Below are 26,429 nucleotides of genomic sequence, written 5' to 3'. Positions count from 1 at the left end.
AATCGTAGAGGGAGACCAAGAGATGAATACACTAAACAGATTCAGAAGGATGTAGGTTGCAGTAGGTACTGGGAGATGAAGAAGCTTGCACAGGATAGAGTAGCATGGAGAGCTGCATCAAACCAGTTTGAGGACTAAAGACCACAACAACAACAACTCTACTTTATGTTGTTCCAAATAGCTACTCCTACTTACACTGACTGTAAAAAAATCGCAACACTAAGAAGGAGTTGTGCGAGATAAAAAAGTCAGTGGACTTATTCTACATCTCAAAGATGATATGTGTTAAAATTTAACGCCAGTCCCGTAAGAGTGGAGCTAGTAGCGCCACTATGATGATGCAAATCACGTTTGCCTTAAACACACACTGTAACGGTCTTGAGCGTTAGTCATCTTTTAGACTGCACGTGGTGAGTTGATGTCAGTCAAGAATTCCTTTAAGGCGACAAAGACGCCTTTACAAACACCTCATTGAGTTTGAACGAGACCGTGTAATAGGGCTACGAGAAGCTTTATATTTCTTCTGCAATACTGCGGAAAAACTCGGTAAGACTGTGGCCGCTGTACATGTCTGCTGGCAGCGCTGGTCACGAGAATATACGGTCGCAAGAAGCCCAGGCTCTGGACGGCCACGTAGCACCACGGAGAGGAAAGACCATCGTGTTCGGCGTATGGCTATGGCGTGTCGTACTGCAGCTGTAGCAGCAATTTGAGAAGTGTTGGTACCACAGTGACACAGGGAACTATTACAAATCGGTTACTTCAAGGACAGTTCCTAGACAGACGCCCTGTAGCGTGCGTGCATTCCACGGTTCCCAAACCACCGTCATTCGCAACTGCGATGGTCTCAAGCGATAGCTCATTGGATGGTGCAATAGACGTTAGCGTGTTTTCTGAGGAAAGCTGGTTCTGCCACTGTGCCAGTGATGACCGTGTGTTGGTTAGAAGGAGGCCAGTTGAAGGCCTGCAACCAAATTGTCTGCGTCCTAGACACACTGGACCTACATCTACAGTCATGGTCTGGGGTGTGATTTCATACGACAGCAGGAGCAGTTTCGTGGTTACCCCACGCACCTTTACTGCAAATCTACATCTACATCTACATCCATACTCCTCAATCCACCTGACGGTGTGTGGCGGAGGGTACCTTGAGTACCTCTATCGGTTCTCCCTTCTATTCCAGTCTCGTATTGTTCGTGGAAAGAGGGATTGTCGGTATGCCTCTGTGTGGGCTCTAATCTCTCTGATTTTTTCCTCATGGTCTCTTCGTGAGATATACGTAGGAGGGAGCAATATACTGCTTGACTCTTCGGTGAAGGTATGTTCTCGAAACTTCAACAAAAGCCCGTACCGAGTTACTGAGCGTTTCTCCTGCAGAGTCTTCCACTGGAGTTTATCTATCATCTCCGTAACGCTTTCGCGATTACTAAATGATCCTGTAATGAAGCACGCTGCTCTCCGTTGGATCTTCTCTATCTCTTCTATCAACCCTATCTGGTACGGATCCCACACTGCTGAGCAGTATTCAAGCAGTGGGTGAACAAGCATACTGTAACCTACTTCCTTTGTTTTCGGATTGCATTTCCTTAGGATTCTTCCAATGAATCTCAGTCTGGCATCTGCTTTACCGACGATCAACTTTATATGATCATTCCATTTTAAATCACTCCTAATGCGTACTCCCAGATAATTTATGGAATTAACTGCTTCCAGTTGCTGACCTGCTATATTGTAGCTAAATGATAAGGGATCTCTCTTTCTATGTATTCGCAGCACATTACACTTGTCTACATTGAGATTCAACTGCCATTCCCTGCACCATACGTCAATTCGCTGCAGATCCTCCTGCATTTCAGTACAATTTTCCATTGTTACAACCTCTCAATATACCACAGCATCATCCGCAAAAAGCCTCAGTGAACTTCTGATGTCATCCACAAGGTCATTTATGTATATTGTGAATAGCAACGGTCCTACGCCACTCCCCTGCGGCACACCTGAAATCACTCTTACTTCGGAAGACTTCTCTCCATTGAGAATGAAATGTTGCGTTCTGTTATCTAGGAACTCTTCAATCCAACCACACAATTGGTCTGATAGTCCATATGCTCTTACTTTGTTCATTAAACGACTGTGGGGAACTGTATCGAACGCCTTGCGGAAGTCAAGAAACACAGCATCTACCTGGGAACCCGTGTCTATGGCCCTCTGAGTCTCGTGGACGAATAGCGCAAGCTGGGTTTCACACGATCGTCTTTTTCGAAACCCATGCTCATTCCTACAGAGTAGATTTCTAGTCTCCATAAAAGTCACTATACTCGAACATAATACGTGTTTCAAAATTCTACAAGTGATAGACGTTAGAGATATAGGTATATATTTCTGCACATCTGTTCGACGTCCCTTCTTGAAAACGGGGATGACCTGTGCCCTTTTCCAATCCTTTGGAACGCTACGCTCTTCTAGAAACTTACGGTACACCGCTGCAAGAAGGGGGGCAAGTTCCTTCGCGTACTCTGTGTAAAATCGAACTGGTATCCCATCAGGTCCAGCGGGCTTTCCTCTTTTGAGCGATTTTAATTGTTTCTCTATCCCTCTGTCGTCTATTTCGATATCTACCATTTTGTCGTCTGTGCGACAATCTAGAGATGGAACTACAGTGCAGTCTTCCTCAGGTACGTCAATCTTGTCTGTCGATCTGTTGTGCTGCCATTCATGAACAGCATTCCAGGGCGTGTTTTCCAACAGGATAACGTTCGCCTACATACCGATATTGTAATCCAGCACGCTCTCACAGAGTGTAGACACCTTACCTTGCCCTACTCGATCACGACATAAGTCTCCAATCGAACACATATGGGACATCATCGGACGACAATTCCACTGTCATCCACATGCAGCATTAACCGTCCCTTTATTGACTGACCAGGTGCAACAGGCATGAAACTTAATCCACAAACTGACATCTAGCACCTTCACAACACAACGCCTGCACGTTTGCATGCTTGCATTCAACATTGTGGCGGCTACACCGGTTATTAATGTACCAGCATTTCAAATTTTCAATTGCTTATCTCACGCTTGCATTAACCTACGATCTTTCGACATTAATCATTTAAGTGTGTTACCTAGACAAATGTATTCCCGAAATTTCATTACTGTACATTAAGTATTTTTTGATGTTGCGATTTTTTTCCCTCAGTTTACCTTTCCCTGCGGTTCTTCCAACGAATCTCAGACTGCCAACTGATTTTCCTAGTTTATGTGACCATTCTATTTTCGGTCGTTCCACACAGCTACTCCTAGTTATTTTCAGTAGTAAATGGTTTGAACGATATCTCATCGATAGCGTAATTGAACAGTAGTGGATCTCTTCCCTTATTTACGCGCAGTACCTACATTTGATTACGTTCAGAGTCAACTGCCGGTCCCTGCGCCAGCATCGATTATCTGAAGGAAATCCTGCAGTTCCCTTCAATCTTCGACAGACAATACCATCGTCTGAGTACAATTTTATGGAGTTTCGACGTTATCTGTAAATAGTAACAGCTCTATAACACTTCCTTGGTGTATTCGCGAAAAGACCAAAATATCTGTTGTTTAGTCCCGTCTAGAACAATGTATTGAGTTCTGTCTCTAGAAGTCCTGAACCCAATCACGAATATGACTCGTAACTCGGTGAGCTCATCTTTTGTTCAGTCCGAACACAATGAACGCACTCACTCCCCTCCCGCCGGAGGTTCGAGTCCTCCCTCGGGCATGGGTGTGTGTGTTGTTCTTAGCATAAGTTTGTTTTAGTAGTGCGTAAGTCTAGGGACCGATGACTTCAGCAGTTTGGTCCCTTAGGAATTCGCACTTGAACATTTGCACTCCCTCCTTCAGAAGACGTCACTTTTTACCGAGCTAGATACTGATACTGTCTGCTCGATAAATGAGCTTATAGGTTATAGCTAATATCTGATTGCACTCAGGTGTAATGGTCTAAGAAAGGCTGGGAACCACTGTTCTATACCAAATCTACCTGTTGCTTAGTCTGTATCTTATGAAAATCGTTGTGTACCCGATAGATGAGGCGTCAACTTAACTTTAGAACACCTTCATATATTTGTATTATTCTTTACCTCATTTAAGCAATCTCAAGGAACAGTATTTGTTGCCAGTTTCTACTGAGTACTTGAACGATAAGTTGCTAGTTGTTGCCTGTTCTGCATGTTCTCACACTTTTTTTTTTACCCTCAGATATTCCACTTATACAATGACTTGCCGCCTGTATGGTTTTTACACCAATCGCCAATCATCAAAGTAAAAGATAAAATCAAAAAAGACGGCCGATTTCGTTAGTCATGCGGATCTTCTTAGTTAAGAAAAAGGTGTGCATTTCGGATTACTTGCTACTTGGTCCGTTATTCACGCAACTCTCTTCACTATATTGCAACTTCTGAGAACGGACTTTGTCAAGAAAAATCACGAAATATACGAGGACGTGCTGAAAAGTATTGTTTCAGAATTTCTTGTGAAAACTCCGAGAGCTTTTGAAATAAAACAAACTTTTTATCAATCTGCATCTTTATTCTTCATGTCTACTTCTTTATACCTCAACATAAACACCCTGGTGACGAATACATTTCTCTCAACAATACACCAGTTTGTTGATATCATCCCTGCAGAATATTTGTCTTTGTTGACAGAAACACAAGCTTACCTCTGCTTGCACCGTTTCATCAGAGTGAAGTGCTCGAAGATGTTCTTTAAGTTTCGGAAGCAGATGAAAATCAGCCCCCCCATAAACCATGGACCTTGCCGTTGGTGGGGAGGCTTGCGTGCCTCATCGATACAGTTGTAACCACAACGGAAGGGTGCGTGTTGAGAGGCCAGACAAACGTGTGGTTCCCGAAGGGGGCAGCAGCCTTTTCAGTAGTTGTAGGGGCAACAGTCAGGATGATTGACTGAACTGGCCTTGTAACATCAACCAAAACAGCACGAGTCGAGGGGCACGAAAGGACAGTAGTGGTTGAGAAGGAAGTGATACAGGGTTGCAGCCTATGCCCGATGTCATTCAATCTGTATATTGAGCAAGCAGTAAAGGAAGCAAAAGAAAAATATGGAATAGGTATCCAGGGAGAAGAAATAAAAACCTTGAGGTTTGCCGATGATATTGTAATTCTGTCAAAGACACCAAAGGACTTGGAAGAGCAGTTGAACGGAGTGGGCATTGTCTTGAAAGGAGGTTATAAGATGAACACCAACAAAAGCAAAACTAGGATAATGAAATGTAGTCGAATTAAATCAGGTGATGCTGAGGGAATTAGATTAGGAAACGAGACACTTATAGTAGTAGATGAGTTTTGCTATTTGGACAGCAAAATACCTTATGATGGTCGAAGTAGAGAGGATATAAAATGTACACAGCAAAATAGCTTATGATGGTCGAAGTAAAGACGATATAATATGTAGACTGGCGATGATGAGGAAAACGTTTCTGAAGAAGAGAAATTTGTTAACATTGAGTATAGATTTAAGTGACAGGAAGTCTTTCTTGCAAGTATTTATATGGAATGTAGCCGTGTATGGAAGTGAAACATGGACGATAAACAGTTTAGACAAGAAGAGAACAGAAGCTTTTGAAATGTAATATTACAGAAGAATGCTGAAGATTAGATGGGTAGATCACGTAACTAATGAGGTGGTACTGAATATAATTGTGGAGAAGAGGAATTTGTGGCATAACTTGACTAGAAGAAGGGATCGGGTGGAAGGACACGTTCTGAGGCATCAAGGGTTCACGAATTTAGTATTGGAGGGAAGCGTAGTGGGTAAAAATTGAAGAGGGAAACTAAGAGCTGAATACACTGCGCAGATTCAGAAGGATATAGATTACAGTAGTTACTCAGAGATGAAGAGTCTTACACAGGATAGAGTAGCATGGAGAGCTGCATCAAACCTGTCTTTGGAATGAAGACCACAGCAACAACATCAAACAACATGAAAATCAGATGGGGCCAAGTCGGGGCTGCATGGAGGATGATCGATGACAGTGACCCGAAGGCGTCGGATTGTTACAGATATCAAAGCACTCGTGTGTGATCTGGCATTGTCTTGCTCAAGGAGTCGGTGCTCTATGTGTGTACGAACTCTTCTGCTGTTAGGGACTCGATTACAACATGCTGTTTCTCACGCATAGTTACGTTACACACTGCCATGTTACATGCTACAATTCGGAGCCCCTTAACGGTAGGGGGTAGCAACTTGCGTCAGCAAAGCGGGAAAGTTGACCCGAGTAATATGCATAACATAAAATACCTCAAACGATTTTCAGAACACAACAAAAATTTCAGAGTACGCTCTTTATTAAGTTACTCTACATACATTACGTGTAATGATTAGAACGATAAATTACAAGGATTTTGACCTTATATGGAGACGTACCCGACTGTCAGCGTCCCTGTGCGCTGTTTTCTAATGGGTTAAGCAGGGGTTAAAGGGTAAAAGGGGGGGAGGGAGGGAGAGAGAGGGGGGGGGGGGGGGGAACAGGGAAGGTATCCTGCCACTCAACCACTAATATTGCCGAATCTAAAATTTAACATGCTGACCCCGTGAAGACACGAAAAAAACGAAGAAGAGTTAAAGGGACGATAATCTGTTTTGGTATGAAGATGTGTGTGCAGCCTCGAAAGGTAAAACAGAATGGAAATTCGACCCGAACGTGACCAAACTGCATAGCTTATTTGTTGAGGTACTATCGAGAATCAGAACTGTCTACCATTAACCTGTCACTCAGATTTACCAGTTTGCTGTTAAAATTGTAAACACTTTTAAAGAGCAAACGGCCTTCACCCGTTGCACATTAGTAAAAAACCAAGTTCAAAAGAAATTATTCTAATGTTATTACATTTAGATGTACTGGAATGTGTGGGGTTCACGAGTCAAACTAACGCTTCACAGGTAAGACCTGAGACGGTTTAATTTAATATCGTAAAACTGGTCTTGAGGAAATGACATGGAGACTAGTGTCAAGTGGAGCTTTGTGGTAGTGTGCCCAGCTGCGTGACGTAATTACCGTGCAGCTGGTGATGGCGGCAAGTGGGTCAGGTTGGCCCACTCTCTACTTGTTGAGCCTCCCCCCCCCCCCCCCTTTCACTTCTGCTCCGCCAGCACAGGCCGTGCCTGCCCAGTTTCGAGCTCGCAAGCTTTGACGCTTTGAAGCTATTGCATTGTTTACACGTCCCCGTTGTCCGCACTAAAGCGATACATCGAAATGAGTATGCGTAAACGAATACATTTTATTGGGTATACATTCAAAAGGCTTGATACAAAGACGGAGCCTGGCATAAGTGCTCTGTCGTCAGATCTGCCACAGATCGCCGCCTATAGGGACGTCCATTAATTACGTGAGGAGTTTTCCTTACAGTCTGGGCCCCCTCCCTCCGTGGTGAGATGTGGTGGGAAACCCCCCCCCCCCCCCGCCCCCGCCCCTCCCTGCCTCTCAAGTGGGGTTTACCCCATAGGCCGGTAAAAATGCGTAAAAATGAAATCTTTTAAATTTGTTTTGAACACTGATTAAACACTTTATTAAAACCATATTTTATTTACAAAGCATATTAACACTCTGCCGTCCGGCGAAACCACAGTGGTGTCGTGAACATAGTATCGCGCAGTGGCTGGCGACAGCACTTTAGTAGCTTTTGCATTCTGTTGGTGTTTTGTTGAGGTAACAGTAAGTTACACATGTCAAGAAGTTTATTTGTTTTTATACGTACTTGTGCCCATTCATCGTGGCAGACGAAAGAGACGCTACGATTATTTACGATGAATGCGCGGAGCAAAACTTGGAGGTTGCCACTACATCGCGTACATCTCATCATGATCCGGTTGACAGACATCCCGGTCACGTAAAGCACCACCAACTAATAGGCCTATGTATTTCTGAAACCAATAAACGAAAACGAAGAAACTGCCATGTATGTTGCAAAAACAAAAAACAAGAACAATAAACTTAATGTGCAAGTCTTGTGGAGTTGCGTTACATCTTGGAGACTGTTTTGCTGCATATCATATGAAAGAGAAATATTAAGTACCAAAGACAATGCAAATAGCCGCCCGTAGTGACCGAGCTGTTCTAGGCGCTACAGTCTGGAACCACGCGGCCGCTACGGTCGCAGGTTCAAATCCTGCCTCGGGCATGGATGTGTGTGATGTCCTTAGGTTAGTTAGGTTTAAGTAGTTCTAAGTTCTAGGGGACTGATTATCTCAGAAGCTAAGTCCCATAGTACTCAGAGCCATTTTTTGACAATGCAAATAAACAAATATAGGAAACAAACAAATTTTATATCCCACAAGATTTCGGGATTGCAGCCGGATCTCATCGACTTCTTTCCACGATATTTCGGCTGTAAGGTTGTCAGCCGAAATATCGTGGAAAGAAGTCGATGAGATCCGGCTGCAATCCCGAAATCTTGTGGAATATTCGATACGCCGGGAAAACTTCAAGAGTCAAATTTTATATCTTCGAAATTTCAAGAAAGTAGGGCAACAGGGTTGAGAAATCACGATGAGATCAGTTAAACGTAAAAATTTATAATCTCCCGATAGTGTCAAGAATGGCTGGCGACAAGCCAAGTAATCCGAATTAACGCTGCCGGTGCCAAGCGAATAAATTTGTACGAGACGTGCGGACGGCAAAGTGTTAAATATTGTTTTCAACATGTAATTAAAAATGCTTTATTTTAAACACGTCAACCCCGAGTAGTATTCAGACGGACGGAAAGACAGACAGAGACGAATAGAAAGACTCCACGGAAGAAGTATTAATGGTTTTGACGGATCTAAAACATTGATCTTTTATTGGTATATTAAGTGCATTAAATGGCATCGGACCTTCACTTACGCTTCAGAGTAACAAGAACTTTGTTTGTACATTCCTTTGAACTGTATGATTATGTAGTTTTTCAGTCTGTTTATTTATATGATCAATAAGAGAATTCTTGTCGGTGAACTTTAGCTTAGCTGCTCTTCACAGATGATTAACTTCTTGCTCACACATGTGTTCGACTTGTCCGCATGACATTTAACATACGCTTTGTAAAAGTTTTGATAGAACGTCGTGTGGAACACAATAATGACGGTTTTATACGCGTTGCATTGATTTGGATCGTTGCGGTAGAGAACACTTGTGCGCCACTTGTTTCAAAACAGGGAATCCTGAATGTTAACATGTGTAAAGCTTTCACTTCAGCTCAGGGAGGCCAGGAAGATTGATGGGAGCTTTAATATTGTCTATGCTCAGAATTAACTACCGAAAATAAAAATTTTACGTTGTAATAACGTATATTCTCTGAATTGAAAAACTGACTTTCAATCCTCATTGCCTCCTCCTTCCTTTGGATGAGATTTGGTGGGATTTTGTCAGATCCCTTCCACACTCCATATTGAGCTCAAGTAATTAATGGACGTCCCCTACGCTGCTTTACAGAGCGAGAAAGCCTCCGACCTCCATATTCTGTAATGAGCCGTGGGAGTTCAACACCCGTCCTACTCGTCGTGGTTTCACTGTCCTTCAACCACTTTCCATGATATTCGCAACATTAGTACGCGTTCAGCCAACCAGCTTCGCTGTTTCCCAGCTGCACGTACCCAGGCGACTGACCATAACAACCTGCCCTTTGTCAGAATCTCCTGTGTTAGTGGATTTCCCTTTTGCGACCCGTATCGTCAACAGAATGATTTCCCATTCGTCTCTGCTCTGCCTGTATGCTGTCCTCACCGCTTGACGTGCCGCTAATCCACCGGGGGCCATTCAGTCTTCCAGTGGGTGGTGGGCAGTTTTTATTAGATTTGTTCCGCGGTGTAATAATGGATCCACTTTTTATCAACATCCCCGTAGCTATAAATGAATGAAGAAACCGTGTCTAGAGAATAATGCAAAACACGGCAGATAGAATAAAGAACTAGCATATAAGATACATAACCAATTTACTGCGAGTATCAGTTATCCTCTCATCGCCAAACACTGATCATGTCGTCAATGAATTACAAGCCAACAGTAAGGGGTCGGGTTGGGTTGGGTTGTTTGGGGGAGGAGACCAGACGACTAGGTCATAGGTCACATAGAATTAGGGAAGGAAGTCGGCCGTGCCCTTTCAAAGGAACCATCCCGGCATTTGCCTGGAGTGATTTACGGAAATCACGGAAAATCTAAATCAGGATGGCCGGAAGCGGGATTGAACCGTCGTCCTCCCGAATGCGAGTCCAGTGTGCTAGCCACTGCGCCACCTCGCTCGGTCAACAGTAAGGAGATGTAAAGATGATAAACATATAACTTCACGTTACAAGTATCTGGGAGGTATTGACAGGGATGTGGAGCCGTGCCGACTCCACTGGCGTACCCCGCTGCGCCAGGTTTCTTGGTAGAGGAGACATGGCGCGAACAGCCCGATTGCGGTGGTCCCACGGATTCTTGACTGGGTTTAAATTCTAGGAGTTTGGTGGTCATGGGAGTGCGGTAAACTTACCTTGGTGATCTTCGAACTTTGCACTTACACTGGGAGCTGTGTGACGTGCTGCGTTGACCTACTGGTAGTAGTTGCTATCGTGCAGAGGAAAAACAAACTATATGTAGGGGTCCCCAATGGTAGATGCAAACTTGTTTTGATCTATTGTGTCCTCCAGAATGACGAGATAACTCAGGAATGCCACGAAAACATCCTACAGATCACAACACTCCCTTCTCCCACCTTAATCCTTCCGGGCGTTGCAGCGTCTTTTCTTTCAGATATTTCACGCTGAAGACGCCAACTGCCATCTGTCCGATGGAGCAAGAAACGTGATTCGTCTGAAAGGGCCACCTATCGCCGCTCACAGGGCGTCCGTTTGCGGTACTGGTGTGCAAATTCCATCCTTCCAAGCCGATGAGCAGCAGTCACCTTGGGTGAATGAGTCAGTCGCCTTCTGCGGAGGTCCATACACAGCAACGTTCGCTGGACGGTCGTTGAGAAGACACTGTTGGTAGCCCCTTGGTTCATCTGGCCGGGCAGTTGCTGAACATTTGCACGTCTATTCGCCCGTACAAATCTCCGCAGCCGTTGTTCATCACCCCCCTGTCATCTACGACCCGTGGTGCACTACAGTTACCTCAGCGCTGGTTTTGGATAGCGCCATTTTGTCATGCAAGGTATACTTTTATCACGGCGGTAAGTGAACAGTTTACAAGCTTAACCGTTTTGGAAGTGCTTCCATCCTAGACCCGAAACCCAATGATACGCTTTATATGCCCTCCACTGCCAGTGCTACCACCTGCCGTCTGCCGGCCGGGGTGGCCGAGCGGTTCTAGGCGCTACAGTCTGGAACCGCGCGACCGCTACGGTCCATGCCTCGGGCATAGATGTGTGTGATGTCCTTAGGTTAGCTAGGTTTAAGTAGTTCTAATTTCTAGGGGACTGATGACCTTAGAAGTTAAGTCCCATAGCGCTCAGAGCCATTTTTAACCTGCCGTCTATGAGTGGTTCCTGCACGTTGACTTCGAACATAAGCTGTGTGACAATGTGACTGGGCCGTGTATATCTGAGGCCATTACACACACTAATGGGATGTCCCTCGCCCCAAAGTAGCCGGTTCGAATCCTGATTATGGATGATATTTTTGTCAATAGTAGTTTCCAGCACTGCGGAGCAAATTAGGTGGTCTACACTTCGCGACAATATTCTGGATGACTCTCATACAGCTCCACATCATCACATGGAATGAGGATATGTGATACTGTTGATGGCACTTAGTCTGCAGTGGAGACGTTAAGCACGACGGGCCCCTTGGTGCCACACGAGAGCACTCTGCTTCCTTGCGTTTCCGCAGCCATGCATTACAATAAAACGCAGCGCTACACCTAACACTCACTGCAGTCATTCGTACGGCACTCACGTCTCGCTGTAGTCATCCACACGGCACTCACGTCTGTTTATCACATTATGTTCCACGAACAACCTTGAAAATAATTCCCAACATTCAGACTCTCGGGATCCTGGCGATCCAATGCGCCAATTAGGCAGAATTTGGCACGATATCCTCAGCAGAACATCCAACAACTCCATCAGTCAATTCCAAGCCAAATAACTGCTTGCATGTGGACCAGAGGTGGACCAATGAGTTATTAACGTCCTCAATTTGTGAAGCTTTTTCTATTCAATACATCATCCAATTTTTTAAAAAGTGTAACCATTTGTTTGTCTGTACATGTACATCACATCTACCGACGTCCGTCCCATTTGGATTATTCCTTCGTGGTGCGTCGTATTTCTGTTTTTCTTAGAGTGTGTGTGGAAACATTAAACGCATTTAAAAGTAGCTTGGAAGTTTGTTTCTTACTGTCAAGTCATTTCGTATCATAAATAATGCAAAGTCTTTTCACCATACGTTATGGTTTGATAGATAACGTCGTGTGGAACAACTTTCGTTAGAGAAAAAATTTCGCTGACGTTTCGATTCGACGCTAGGCATTTATTACTATCGGTTTCTCCTGAGGGGCAGCAGGGTGTAACCACTCTGCCCCGTGCGTATGCTGTGTGTACTGCCGATAATCCAGTCATCTGTTCTGTGTGAAAGCAGCTGGGCCGAAAAAAATTAAAGTTTCTGATTCGCTTCTAAAATATCTTTTTACACCTAGAGACACTCATCCTTACGTTATTTTGTTGAAAATTATCCTATAAATTTACTGGGGAAGGTATTATGCAGATCCAGCACAACAGGTTAGAAGGCGCTGCTAGTTCGGTGGAATCTCGTTGTCCCAGAGTTGGCAAATTCAATAGAAAGACGTCTACCGTCGCCGGCATTTTTAAGCGAACATTTTATCTGTAACAGAAGTTGTTCTCCATAACGTATCTATCACCTCTAGAACTATGTGTATGGGTTCTAAATAAACGACAAGCTAAATTGTTAGTTATGGGGGACAAGTATTCAACGGCCGACCTTGACATGCACCGTCACAAATTTGTTGCAAGAGACTGTCCAAACGCGAAGACTGCATTGGCCACAGCACAAACGGGGGCCCTTTGGCATGTACACGACTTTTGTAAAAAGTGAAGCACTTGACGCAAAGGTCAGCAACACGCCACGATAACAACGTGTAGAACAGTGGAATCATAATAAGTAATTTACGTGGCAGATACGTGGCGGGCACGTAGGCTCGAAAGCGTCCACTTTTGTGTGACCGGATAGCTCAGTCGGTGCGGAGCCGTCATACGAAGTGGAAACGTGTTACCAAGTGCCGCTATGCCTCGCCGACATCACAGGGTGGAATATCGGCATGTGAGTGCATTCGAACGGGGTAGAATTATTGGTCTCCGGGAGGCGGCTCTGTTGTCCCGTGACACTGCGGTTCGTACATGACACGCTACTTCAAAAGTGAGGCGTATGCGGAACCAGTGGAGAGGAGAGGGTCGCCCAAGGCCCCAAAAGGGTACTGGACGACACAATATTACTACAGCGCGAGTGACCGCCATCTTATCCGCATGGCAATAACGACAGAAAGGCTACGTCCACAGTTCTGGTGCGACGTTGGAGCGTTGCAATGAGTGTGGGGATGATATCGTCTACGGTTCGGCAACGTCTTCTGAGGGCTGAACTACTGGCACGAATGCCATTTCGTTGGCTTCCATTGACCGGAACCCACTAACGACGCAGACTGCAAAGGGCACCCTCACGGCGACATTGGCTTGCTGAGTGGCAGAATGAGTGTTTTCGCACGAGTCCCACTTCATTCCCTACAGTGGGGGCTGCATATGCGTTCCACTCCGCTGTGGTGAACGCAGTCCTGCAGAATAGCGCACAAGTGCGATAGTTTGGGGATCTCGCGTAACACGTGATCTCGCGTCCTACGTTTTGTGGGCAATTAGAACAGTTCTCGCTACATAAGAAACGTTGTACAGCCAGAGGCACTGCCCTTCCTACAGGCCGTTCCACACGCCATATTTCAGCAGGACAAGGCCCAGCCGCATGTCACGAGGAATGTGCAAGTCACCCACGAAGAACGGCGGGTACTACTGCTTCCTTGGTCTGCCATGTTCGCCTGGCATGTCGCCCATCAAATACGTATGGGATGTGGCCAGACGGAAACTTATTTGTTCAGATCATCCTGCAGCCACAGTTGATGCTTTGTGGACGGCAGAGTATTCCTCATCAGCACATCCAGGTGCTCTTTGATTCCATACCACGCGTCAAGCGGCTCTGGCTCTACTCCGTACCGAACATCCACAGTCGCAGAGCACGTACAGATCTGTAATACTAATCATACACTGAAGCGCTAAAGAAACTGGTATAGGCATGTGTATTAAAATACCGAGATATGTAAACAGGCAGAATACGACGCTGCCGTCGGCAACGCCTACGTAAGACAGCAAGTGTCTGGTGTACTTGTTGGATCAGTTACGGCTGCTACAATGACAGGTTATCAAGATTTAAGTGAGTTTGAACATGGTGTTCACGAGCGATGGGATGCAGCATCTCTGAGGTAACGATGAAATGGGGATTTTCCCGTACGACCATTTCCCGGTTGTGTCGTGAATATCAGGAATTCCTGACATCGCTGCGGCCGGAAAAAGATCCTGCTAGAATGGGACCAATGACGAGTGAAGAGAATCGCCAACGTGACAGAAGCGCAACCCTTCCGCAAATTGCTGCAGATTTCAATGCTGGACGATCAACAAGTGTCAGCGTGTGAACCATTCAACGTAACGCCATTGGTATGGGCTTTCTGAGCCGACGGCCCACTCGTGTACCCTTGATGACCCCACGACACAAAGCTTTAGTGCCCGGCTGGGCCCGTCAACACTGACATTGGACTGTTGATGACTGGAAACAAGTTGCCCGGTCTCGTTTCAAATTGTATCGAGCGGATGGTCGTGTGCGGGTATGGAGACAACCTCACAAAGCCATGGACCCTGCGCGTCGGCAGGGGACTGTTCAAGCTGGTGGAGGCTCTGTAATGGTGTGAGGCGTGTGCAGTGGGAGTGATATGGGACCCCTGTCAGGTGACAAATTCGTAAGCATCCTGTCTGATGACCTGCATCCATTCATGTCTACTATGCATTCCGACAATTCTAGCAGGACAATGCGACACTCCACACGTCCAGAATTGCTACAGAGTGGCTCCAGGAAAACTCTTCTGAGTTTAAACACTTCCAATGGTTACCAAACTCCCCAAACGTGAACATTATTGAGCATACTTGGGTGCCTTGCAACGTGCTGCTCAGAAGAGATCTCCAACCCGTCGTCCTCTTATGGATTTATGGACAGCCCTGAAGGATTCATGGTGTCAGTTCTCTCCAGCACTACTTCAGACATTAGTCGAGTCCGTGCCACGTCGTGTTGCAGCACTTCTGCGTGCTCTCGGGGCCTTACACGATATTAGACAGGTGTACCATTATCTTTGGCTCTTCAGTAAATGTGCAGTGTCACGTCCGAAACCGGTGCAATATATTTCATTGTGATCACATCACGCGGTGTTGGTGTTTCATTTCCTTCCAAACAGTGGTATAGTACAGAACAAGAACAAACACATCACTGTGTAGCTTAGTCCCGCTGAAGCTCTGCAGTCTTGTTTGATAATCAGGTGTGCAAAAACCTCAGTTTCGGAACGTGGCCAAGAAACTAAATATCTTCTGACGGGCGAGAGAGGACAACGAATGGCGGAAAGACTGCAACACTAAAAGTATTGCACTTAGTTGTGTATCGTTTAAGTTTTTATTGCTCTCAAACAGAAACTGACGCAATGCGAGATACGTCTGCTTAAATTGCGTCCCGCATTTATCAAACAGCAGCTGTAGGAGACGTTTGTCGGCATATTCCTAAATATTGTTTCATATGCTCTGAAACTGAGGCGACAAAGCAAGGATTAACATACAAGAAATCAGTTCCTTTAAGTGTACATGTACACTATGTGATAAAAAGTACCCGGACAAATGGCTAAAAATGTCTTACAAGTTCGTGGCGCCCTCCATCGGCAATGCTGGAACTCAATACTGTGTTGGCCCACCCTTAGCCGTGATGATAGCTTCCACTCTGGTAGGCATACGTTCAATCAGGTGCTGGAAGGTGTCTTGGGGAATGGAGCCCATTCTTGACGGTGTGCTGCACTGAGGAAAGGTATCGATGTCGGTCGGTGAGGCCTGGCACGAAGTTGGCGTTCCAAAACATCCCATAGGTATTCTATAGGATTCAGGTCAGGACTATGTACAGACCAGTCCATTACAGGGTCGTTATTGTCGTTAACCACTCCGCCACAGGCCGTGCATTATGAACAGGTGCTCGATCGTGTTGAAAGATGCAATCGCCATCCCTGAATTGCTCTTCAACAATGGGAAGCAAGAAGGTGCTAAAAACATCAGCGTAGGCCTGTGCTGTGAAAGTGCCACGCAAAACAACAACGGGTGCAAGCCTCTTCCATGAAAAACACGACCACACCACAACACAACCGCCTCCGAATTTTCTGTTGGCACTACACACGCTGGCAGATATTCACCGGGCATTCGCCATACCCACACCCTGCCATCGGAACGCCATATCGTGCACCGTGATTCGTCGTTCCACACAACCTTTTTCCACTGTTCAATCGTCCAATGTTTACGCTCCTTACACCAAGTGAGGCATCGTTTGGCATTTACCGGCCTGGTGTGTGGCTTTGAGCAGCCACTCGACCTTTCTCACCTCCCGCCTAACTGTCATAGTACTTACAATGTATCCTGATGCAGTTTGGAATTCCTGCGCGATGGTCTGGATAGATACCCGCCTATTACACATTACGACCCTCTTCAACTGTCGGCGGTGTCTGTCAGTCAACAGACGATGTCGGCCTGTAAGCTTTTGTTCTATAGGAGTTCCTTCACATTTCCACTTCACTATGACATCGGAAACAGTGGACCTAGGGATGTTTAGGAGTGTGGAAATCTTGCGTACAAACATATGACACAAGTGACACCCAATCACCTGATCACGTTTGAAGTCCGTGAGTTCTGCGGAGCTCCTCATTCTGCTCTCTCACGATGTCTAATGACTACTGAGGTCGCTGATATGGAGTACCTGGCTGTAGGTGGCAGCACAATGCACCTAATATGAAAAACTTATGTTTTTCGGGGTGTTCGGATACTTTTGATCACATAATGTCTCTTTAAAAGAATTGCGTTTCTTCCAAATAAGCTTGTACGGTTCTTCTTATATCAGCTTCAGCACTTTCGTTGACAATGAAAGACTGTGATTCTCGCACACTATTTTCATAGTAAATTCCATACAACAGGTGCGCATACCTTCGTCGTAAACATGAGAAACAATGCACACTAAAGTATGCAAAATAAAGTCGTAGATTTACTGCGATGAACTCACCATTTCTAGTCCCTCAAACGGTTTCCATCGTTTTTGTTGAAACATGGTTGAGAATATTTCAGATGTTGTAACTCAAGTATTAATGGATGAAAGTTGTAGATTCAGTTATATTAGATACCATCCATTGAAACAGTTGCAACAAAATGAAAAATAATTTAAAATGTGCTTTGAACAGTGCTTAAATCGCTTGAAGTAAGATGGCAAATCACCTCCATCTCCAGATAAAATTATGCGAAATATTTACAGAGGCTGGTGCATTCTATGGCTTATCCACTGGATTGTAACAACATTTCTTCTTTTTCAACGCATCTGTAAGATATAAAACTCAAGAGAACATTCGAAATGTGAAAACAATCACTTGCATTGCGGCGTGATCTACTCTGGAATAATGGTTTAAAATTGTTTCTAGAGAGCATATAATTGTATCAATACCGTGAACATGAGTACTGGAAAAGAAATTTAACTAACCAGCACCCGAAGGTAAAAAATAACTCACTAATTAACGCATTCTATTTGATTTGACTATTTACCACGGCTTCTTCATAATACAATCTAAAATTCCATCATGTAACTTGATACTACACCACTTTTTGATTGTTGACATCTCACCATTTATCTCGCGAGAAGCATCGTTCTGTACATGAACGAGATGTTCTGTAGCTCAACGTTCATACACTCCTGGAAATGGAAAAAAGAACACATTGACACCGGTGTGTCAGACCCACCATACTTGCTCCGGACACTGCGAGAGGGCTGTACAAGCAATGATCACACGCACGGCACAGCGGACACACCAGGAACCGTGGTGTTGGCCGTCGAATGGCGCTAGCTGCGCAGCATTTGTGCACCGCCGCCGTCAGTGTCAGCCAGTTTGCCGTGGCATACGGAGCTCCATCGCAGTCTTTAACACTGGTAGCATGCCGCGACAGCGTGGACGTGAACCGTATGTGCAGTTGACGGACTTTGAGCGAGGGCGTATAGTGGGCATGCGGGAGGCCGGGTGGACGTACCGCCGAATTGCTCAACACGTGGGGCTTGAGGTCTCCACAGTACATCGATGTTGTCGCCAGTGGTCGGCGGAAGGTGCACGTGCCCGTCGACCTGGGACCGGACCGCAGCGACGCACGGATGCACGCCAAGACCGTAGGATCCTACGCAGTGCCGTAGGGGACCGCACCGCCACTTCCCAGCAAATTAGGGACACTGTTGCTCCTGGGGTATCGGCGAGGACCATTCGCAACCGTCTCCATGAAGCTGGGCTACGGTCCCGCACACCGTTAGGCCGTCTTCCGCTCACGCCCCAACATCGTGCAGCCCGCCTCCAGTGGTGTCGCGACAGGCGTGAATGGAGGGACGAATGGAGACGTGTCGTCTTCAGCGATGAGAGTCGCTTCTGCCTTGGTGCCAATGATGGTCGTATGCGTGTTTGGCGCCGTGCAGGTGAGCGCCACAATCAGGACTGCATACGACCGAGGCACACAGGGCCAACACCCGGCATCATAGTGTGGAGCGATCTCCTACACTGGCCGTACACCACTGGTGATCGTCGAGGGGACACTGAATAGTGCACGGTACATCCAAACCGTCATCGAACCCATCGTTCTACCATTCCTAGACCGGCAAGGAAACTTGCTGTTCCAACAGGACAATGCACGTCCGCATGTATCCCGTGCCACCCAACGTGCTCTAGAAGGTGTAAGTCAACTACCCTGGCCAGCAAGATCTCCGGATCTGTCCCCCATTGAGCATGTTTGGGACTGGATGAAGCGTCGTCTCACGCGGTCTGCACGTCCAGCACGAACGCTGGTCCAACTGAGGCGCCAGGTGGAAATGGCATGGCAAGCCGTTCCACAGGACTACATCCAGCATCTCTACGATCGTCTCCATGGGAGAATAGCAGCCTGCATTGCTGCGAAAGGTGGATATACACTGTACTAGTGCCGACATTGTGCATGCTCTGTTGCCTGTGTCTATGTGCCTGTGGTTCTGTCAGTGTGATCATGTGATTTATCTGACCCCAGGAATGTGTCAATAAAGTTTCCCCTTCCTGGGACAATGAATTCACGGTGTTCTTATTTCAATTTCCAGGAGTGTATTTCGCACAGTCACATTAATACACTGGGCAGTTTCGTGCCCACTTTGATTTTACTTTAAAAATGAGCCACTGCTTACCGTTTAGCTCCTGTAAAAAGAAATGGATAAGAAACCGTGACTTTCAAGGAGTACAGTAGTGGCGAAAGAATTAGAGATCCAGGTGTGAAGTAATAAGCTTAAAAATTCAGCTGCTCTCGACGAACATAAACATAAATAGTGAACTTAATCACGCAACTCTCTGTACACAAAAGTTTTAGTTAGTTGTTTATATTGTTTGGGAGTTCCTAGAGAAATTCCTATGCAAAAGGACTATTTTGATTCATGATGTCAAATGTCACATTAATTATCAGATTAATTATCAGATGTTAACCAATAAATTTCCCATGACCTCAGTGGAAGAGAAATGGAGGTCAGAATTTCCCTTTTTTTCCGGTGAAGTATTTTATGGTTGTATGGCGCAAAACACAGGCTTCTTTAGTCTCTGGCAAACATGTTTCGCCACTGTAGTGGTATCGTTAATGGGAATACTTTTTATGCTGAAACTAACATGTTTTCAGATTATTGCACCATCTGTTTTTACATTTGCATTTTCCCCACTTGGTTGTTCTCAGGCTGTTACGAAACTTGTTGACAGTATTACATGTCGTCCAAAGTACTAATTTAAAGGTTTGGAAGGTATCGCCTGTTCTAATATCTAGAAAAGTGAGAGTGTAAAAAGAAGACTTAAAAGAATAGTTTAGAAATTTGACTGTAGTAACTGGCGTAGGTAAGTTTGTCACTGAATCGAGTAAGCTACTTGTATATTTACTTGATCATGACGTTGCCATGTCGCTACTGGAGAATTTAGGACTGAAATAAGAGTTGCGCCATTGCTAATTGTTGAACAGGGAGCGTGGTTGATGATAGATGAGTGTACATCAAACATTCAATGCCACTGACATTCAAAGCACTTTTATATATATATATCACTTACGCAATACATCCACGAATGTATCCACTTACGAAATTCTCTGTCCACCATTCTGGGATACTGTTGGTCAGTTTAAAGCATTTAACAGGCTGGATTAACGGACTAGGTAGAGAACATACGAACGAGTTCTGGCGGGTTTGATTAATCGGTGCGAGACCGCCACAAAACTTATACATGGTCTCTACTAAAATGACGGCGTGCTTCAAGGTACAGTTACTTCTGAAATTCCGGGTATTTGCGATCCAAGGTGAGTTAATAGGATATTAATTATTTTAAAGAGACCATGAGTTACGGGTTTTAAATATTTCTAAAAATATCGATAGCTTATGTCACCTCACTAAGTGCATTGAGCATGATCTGAAGTCTCGATCATACTTCAGATCATGGTCAAGCACATAAAACGACAATAAATACTCTGGACGGGCTAATACGGTGAATGATAGACTACAGTTTCTATACATTTCGCACTGGAAGGACGCCTATCAAAATTCTGAAATTGTATGGTCATGGTATTTACGCGAGAAGTATGGGGAAGAAATTAATATCTTTTTGAAAATAATGTTTTGGCGCAATAGTTCTACGTAACTTTATTAGAAGCAACAATTTCGCCCCTAACAACAGACAGTGCTCAGCCATACAAAACTAATTACAGGACGTGTGCTCAGTCATGGTCACTTACATCTAGTTCGATGTTATACCTTAAGTGTATCAAAATTACGGAATGCAGCAAAGTGCCGGAGTTATACGTTAGCTATTTCTTGTCCGGGAGAAGCACAATCGTAATATATGAATCGGGTATTTCCGCCACTCTGTAATTTGGAAACATTTAATGTGTGACGTTGGTCTATGTATAAAGAATCACAATAGGACGGATGTTCTGTACTTATTATAGTTTTTAGGGCTCCGTACCGTAATCTTTAAAATAGAACAGTTGTAGGATCGTTCTGTTGTCTATCTATCTGTGTATCCGTTTGTGCGACTGTTAAAAGCCTTTCTATTATGAGCAATTAGACCTATCAGGTTCAAATTTACGTCACATATTAAGGTATCTGGTTCCTTAGTGGTGTGAAAATTTTAAGCTTCTAAGTCAGTTCAGTCAAATTATCGTTTGCGTCACATATTTTGATACTCAGAAAACTCTCTCATCAAAACCTATAGGGCACTTCCCTTTGACCTAGAATCATGGAATCTGGCAAGGTTTCACAGTGCAAGTAAAGGAAAAAATCCGAAAATTCTTACTTTGTTGTTACATAATACGAAAAAATATTTTTTACTATTTTTTATCCGTTTGTCTGTTAACTCCGTTTCTCTCTGGAACAGTTTGGTATATCAAGTTCAAATTTATATCACATATTAAGTTCTACGGTCCATTGGCGGTGTGAAAATTTTAAGCTTCTGAGCCAATGTAATCAAATGATGGGGCCATTTATGTCATATATTTTGATACTCTAAAACCCACTCACCAAAACCTGTGGGGTACTTCCCGTTGACTTCGAATCGTGAAATTTGGCTAGAAGCAAGGTTTCCCAGTGCAAGTAAAGGGAAAAATCTGCAATTGTTAATTTGTAATTACATTACAGGAAAAAATATTTGTCATTTGTTATCCTACTTGAAATTAAAACATTCTCGATAGTCTTGGATCCTGGGGCCGATATTTTGCCAGTGTCAATGTCGACAACACGCAAAAATCGAAAATATCCTCTATTTCTGGCCTGAATAAACTGCCTCTATATGATTAACACTGGACGGAACCCTCAGTGTGGGAATCCTACTCGCCTACTCGCCTGCCTATTTTGAGTGAATCGGTACTTTTAAGAAAGATTCGTAGAGCTATTGCGCCAAAACATGATTTTCTAAGAGATATTAATCTATTCCACATGTATTTCCTGTGAAGACCGTGATGACCAGGCGTTCTTACAGAGCGACAGGATCGAAAATGCAGCGTCCGACACACATCGTGTTACGAGTACCCACGTAAATACGGCGGCAGGATTATTGTGTACGTCAACTAAAATTCACACGCTCGTGAAGAAAGTACAGCTTATACACTTCTTCGGGCACTCCACTCGGACCAGTTGCGGACGTGCGCACTTGGCAAATGCGAGGCCCGGGCGACTCACCGACGGCGGTGAAGGCGCCCCAGAACCTGGTGAAGGGCACGAGGTAGTCCCAGCAGGCGGCGCAGCGCGACTCCCGGTACGGCGACATGCCTGCGGCTCGCACCTCACATGTCGCGGCCGTCGCGCGCAGCTGTCGCGGTCGCACTGGCAGGCGCGGCGGTGGGCTGAGCGCGCCGCGGCTCAGCAGGGCCACGTGCCGCCGGGCTGTGTGCGCGCGCGCCGAGCCGCTCGGGCCACGTGCCCGCGCGGCGCGCCAAATACACCGGCCTCCATAGCCGCTGCACAGCAGTTCGCTCCTTGAGACAAGACCACCTGCCTTTTGTTTCCTTTATCGTGTCCGCTTGGATAGCTGACTGGTCATGTGGTCGAACTAAAATATCCTGACTGTGGGGCGGCGGGTGGAATTAAAATTGTTATATACAGTATATATGTAATGTAGAAAAGGTGCATTTCCCGGCCGATGCACCATATGTGGGGCGGCGGGTGGAATTATTTGTTATATAAAATGTTCCTGTTATTTATTTAATGCTGTTGTTTGCCGTTCTCAACACTGGCTCTCTAACTACAATATTGGCAACCAGAAAGTGATTAGCAAAACGTGAAGCCTGTAATTAGAATTCCTAGTGCCCACTTCATCTGAGAAATACACTTATAGCTACAGCTTATAGCTCTGAGGAATTAGGAGATTGTCTGGGATTCATAATCAAAAACGATTCTCTCTAAAATGTTCACTATATTCTGAAAGTCACAGACCAAAAAAGAATCCACACAATCCAACTTCCAGAGCAGTTCAGAGTCTAATGCGCTGATGCAACTATTAAAGGTTTAAGTGAATGCTCGCCATAATTTGATGCTAATGTCCATCAAACGCCACGCTAAATAATGGTAGAATGTCTGTCCCTCGGTGGCACGTGAAAATACGACATACGCAAACTGAAGATAGATCATTAAAGTCATCCCAGAATTAACACTTCACTCGAAAACTCTTTATAGCAGTGATACCGATGCGACGCGACTCCCGGCACAGATGGTGCGCTAATTAGCGTCTGGAGAGAACTGGGGCCTTTTTCTCTCGCGCAGCTTTCTTATATATAAAACAACGGTGCGGACGGCTAAGGGAACGCCTGATTAAATCCGCTCTCCCGACTAGCCGCTGGGCTAGTAATGCACCACTTTAAGTTATCGAATAAATCATTGCGTCCTTTGCTGATGGCCGATGAAGCTCTCAATATAAATGTGCAATCAGCACACAGGTAAGTAATCATAATAAAAGTCTGATGTGGCTAAGTCAAATATTTTAGGCGAGAGAATTAATTTAATTACACTACACGCAGTAGACGAGCTCTGAACTTGCCCTTTGGAGATACGCTATCACTATAGTTTTATAGTTATTCAGTTGAAACTTCTCACATCTTTATGATTATAGCGGATCTCCCTTCTACTTAAATTTAAACATCCTACCCTTATTTATTCGCCTACTTAATCTATCTTGCTTCCTTAATTTTTAAGACAAAAACCAGAAAATCATGAATTTCAACTAAAATTTGAATTTGTGAGATCCATAATACTGTTTCTACTAAATTATTATGAAAAAGGAATCTAAATATAAGTTTTTAGGTTTCTAGCTCATTTCTGTTGCGCCAATGATTTTTACAGAAAAACGTCCAAATTTCGAAAATGGTTAAAGTTATTGAACTGATATTCAACACATATTGATTTAGTATTACTCCTGACATGCTAGAAACGTTTCAGGTTATTTACTTGATTTTTAAAGTATTGCGCAACATTTATGACGTCAGAGCTAGTTACAGCGAACTGGCTGGCACACAATGGAAAGACTGATGTGAATTTTATACGGCGTGAGTAGGCTGCTTTCCTACATGACGTACGGTGTCGCGTGATGTCGAAGATGCCATGCTTGATCCCGATGTTGTTTCCCAATGGTACGTAGTCGTTAATGGGAAGCTGGTGACGCAAGAACGTCTCTATAATATCCATATGGCAGAATCTCCCAATTGTGTGGGTTGTAATACTATAGATTCTGACGAGCACCGCCTCAGCTGTGGAGAGGCGGAACCGGTTTGGCACCTAGTGCGGCAGATGCTGGCTTATCTCTTGCGAGTTAGGCCGGAGCATATATCTGCACGCACGTTACTGTTTCCGGATGAGACATTTTACCCCAAGACTCGAACCAACTCCGTCACCTGGATACGTGGACGTACGGTCCATTACCTCTGTCGTGACGGACACAAGAATTTCCTTGACTTCTGGCTCTATTTGCAAGAAAGACATCATGCTATTTCCGGGCATACCAGAATCGACAATGCTTCGCAAACTACCGTGTAGCTGGAATGTTCCAGGCAGTGGCAGATGAGGTCAGAACGAACCGCAAACGATCATATATTGAACAATCTTTATCAGTGGGCGCGGTCGCTGGGAAGCCTAACTACGAAGTGGTAGCTTTATTTTCATGTTATTTATGTTTACTATCTTCGATGGTGTCTTCATTCTGTTTTAGTTTTCCAGGCTTGATTAACTATGACTGTTCGCACATTGATATCTATATAAATAAAAAAAATAAAAATAAAAAAAGAGAGCAGGAGACCTGCGCCCGAATCCAAATAAATACACAAGAACAAAATGAGCAACAAATAAAATATACTAAAGTATTATACCCTTTCCTTTCTCCTTTTATTTTTTAATAAAATGTTCAGAGGCATAAAAAAACTAGTAAGCGGGACGGAATGCCATGCAAAGGGGCCCGGGTTCGATTCCCGGCTGGGTCGGAGATTTTCTCCGCTCAGGGACTGGGTGTTGTGTTGTCCTAATCATCATCATATCATCCTCATCGACACGCAAGTCGCCGAAGTGGCGTCAAATCGAAAGACTTGCACCCGGCGAACGGTCTACCCGACGGGAGGCCCTAGCCACGCGGCATTTCATTTCATTTTTCCTTTTTCGTATGACAAGCTCCTGACTTCAAAAAGAATATAATAATTCCAATCCCAAAGAAAGCAGCTACTGACAGGTGTGAAAATTACCGAACTATCAGTTTAGTAAGTCACGGCTGCAAAATACCAACACGAATTCTTTACAGACGAATGGAAAAACTAGTAGAAGCCGACCTCGGGGAAGATCAGTTTGGATTCCGTAGAAATGTTGGAACACGTGAGGCAAAACTGACCCTGCGACTTGAAATGTCTCTGTGAAGTCGTTTCATAAGACGCTTGTCGAATTCGGTACAACCTATTCATTTTACTACCTGATTTTAGCTCAATGTATGAATTCTTCCAGAATGACTGAGCACTCAAATAAGGCCCATTGATTATTATATGTGTGAATGAAGGTTCGCAGGAGAGCTTCTGTGTAGTTTGGAAAGTGGGAGGCGAGCTACTGGCACAAGTACAGCTGTGAGGACGGGGCGAGCGTGAGTCGTGCTTGGGTGAACTGCTGAGGAATCTAAGAAATGACTCGACTAACAGCGAGAGCAGCCAGTGCATATGGAGCCTAATAACGATGTTTACAGGTTTGGTTTTCATGTTCCGAGTGCAAAGTTTGTCAGGTCGGAGTCAAAACGAGACAGTAATTATGATTAATATCTTTATTTTTAACTATTCATCAACGAATTAAGAGTTAACTTAACATTTCACACACTCCATAAAACGTCAACATTATTGTAGAGTTTAAGTATTCACAAGCGAATTACCAACTGACGTAATGTTCTGCATATTATATTCGTCGTCACTGATAAGTATCATGTTTAGTACCAGCAATCTGCACTAAATGGGAACTTCAGTGTCACCAAAATATGTGAAAGAAAAAAATTAAATTCCACTGGGCACAAATATTACATTTTGCGAATTTTCTCAAAATTTAATAATATA

General features: G+C 44.6%; 1 protein-coding gene across 1 annotated transcript in view; it reads right to left on the bottom strand.

The window, feature by feature from the left end:
- The window catches only part of LOC124795882, a 507,389-nt gene extending 484,711 nt beyond the window's left edge, over positions 1 to 22,678 (bottom strand). Inside the window, exon 1 of the mRNA XM_047259966.1 lies at positions 22,546 to 22,678. Within this exon, the coding sequence (XP_047115922.1) occupies positions 22,546 to 22,633 (88 nt within the window). The 5' untranslated portion in view covers positions 22,634 to 22,678. The remainder of the gene's footprint in view (positions 1 to 22,545) is intronic.
- Between the last annotated feature and the right edge of the window lie 3,751 nt (positions 22,679 to 26,429).

Source organism: Schistocerca piceifrons, chromosome 1 (assembly GCF_021461385.2).
Source record: "Schistocerca piceifrons isolate TAMUIC-IGC-003096 chromosome 1, iqSchPice1.1, whole genome shotgun sequence".
Lineage (NCBI taxonomy): Eukaryota > Metazoa > Arthropoda > Insecta > Orthoptera > Acrididae > Schistocerca > Schistocerca piceifrons.
The sequence above is the reverse complement of the archived record's forward strand: the minus strand, read 5'-3'. Positions and strand labels throughout refer to the sequence as shown.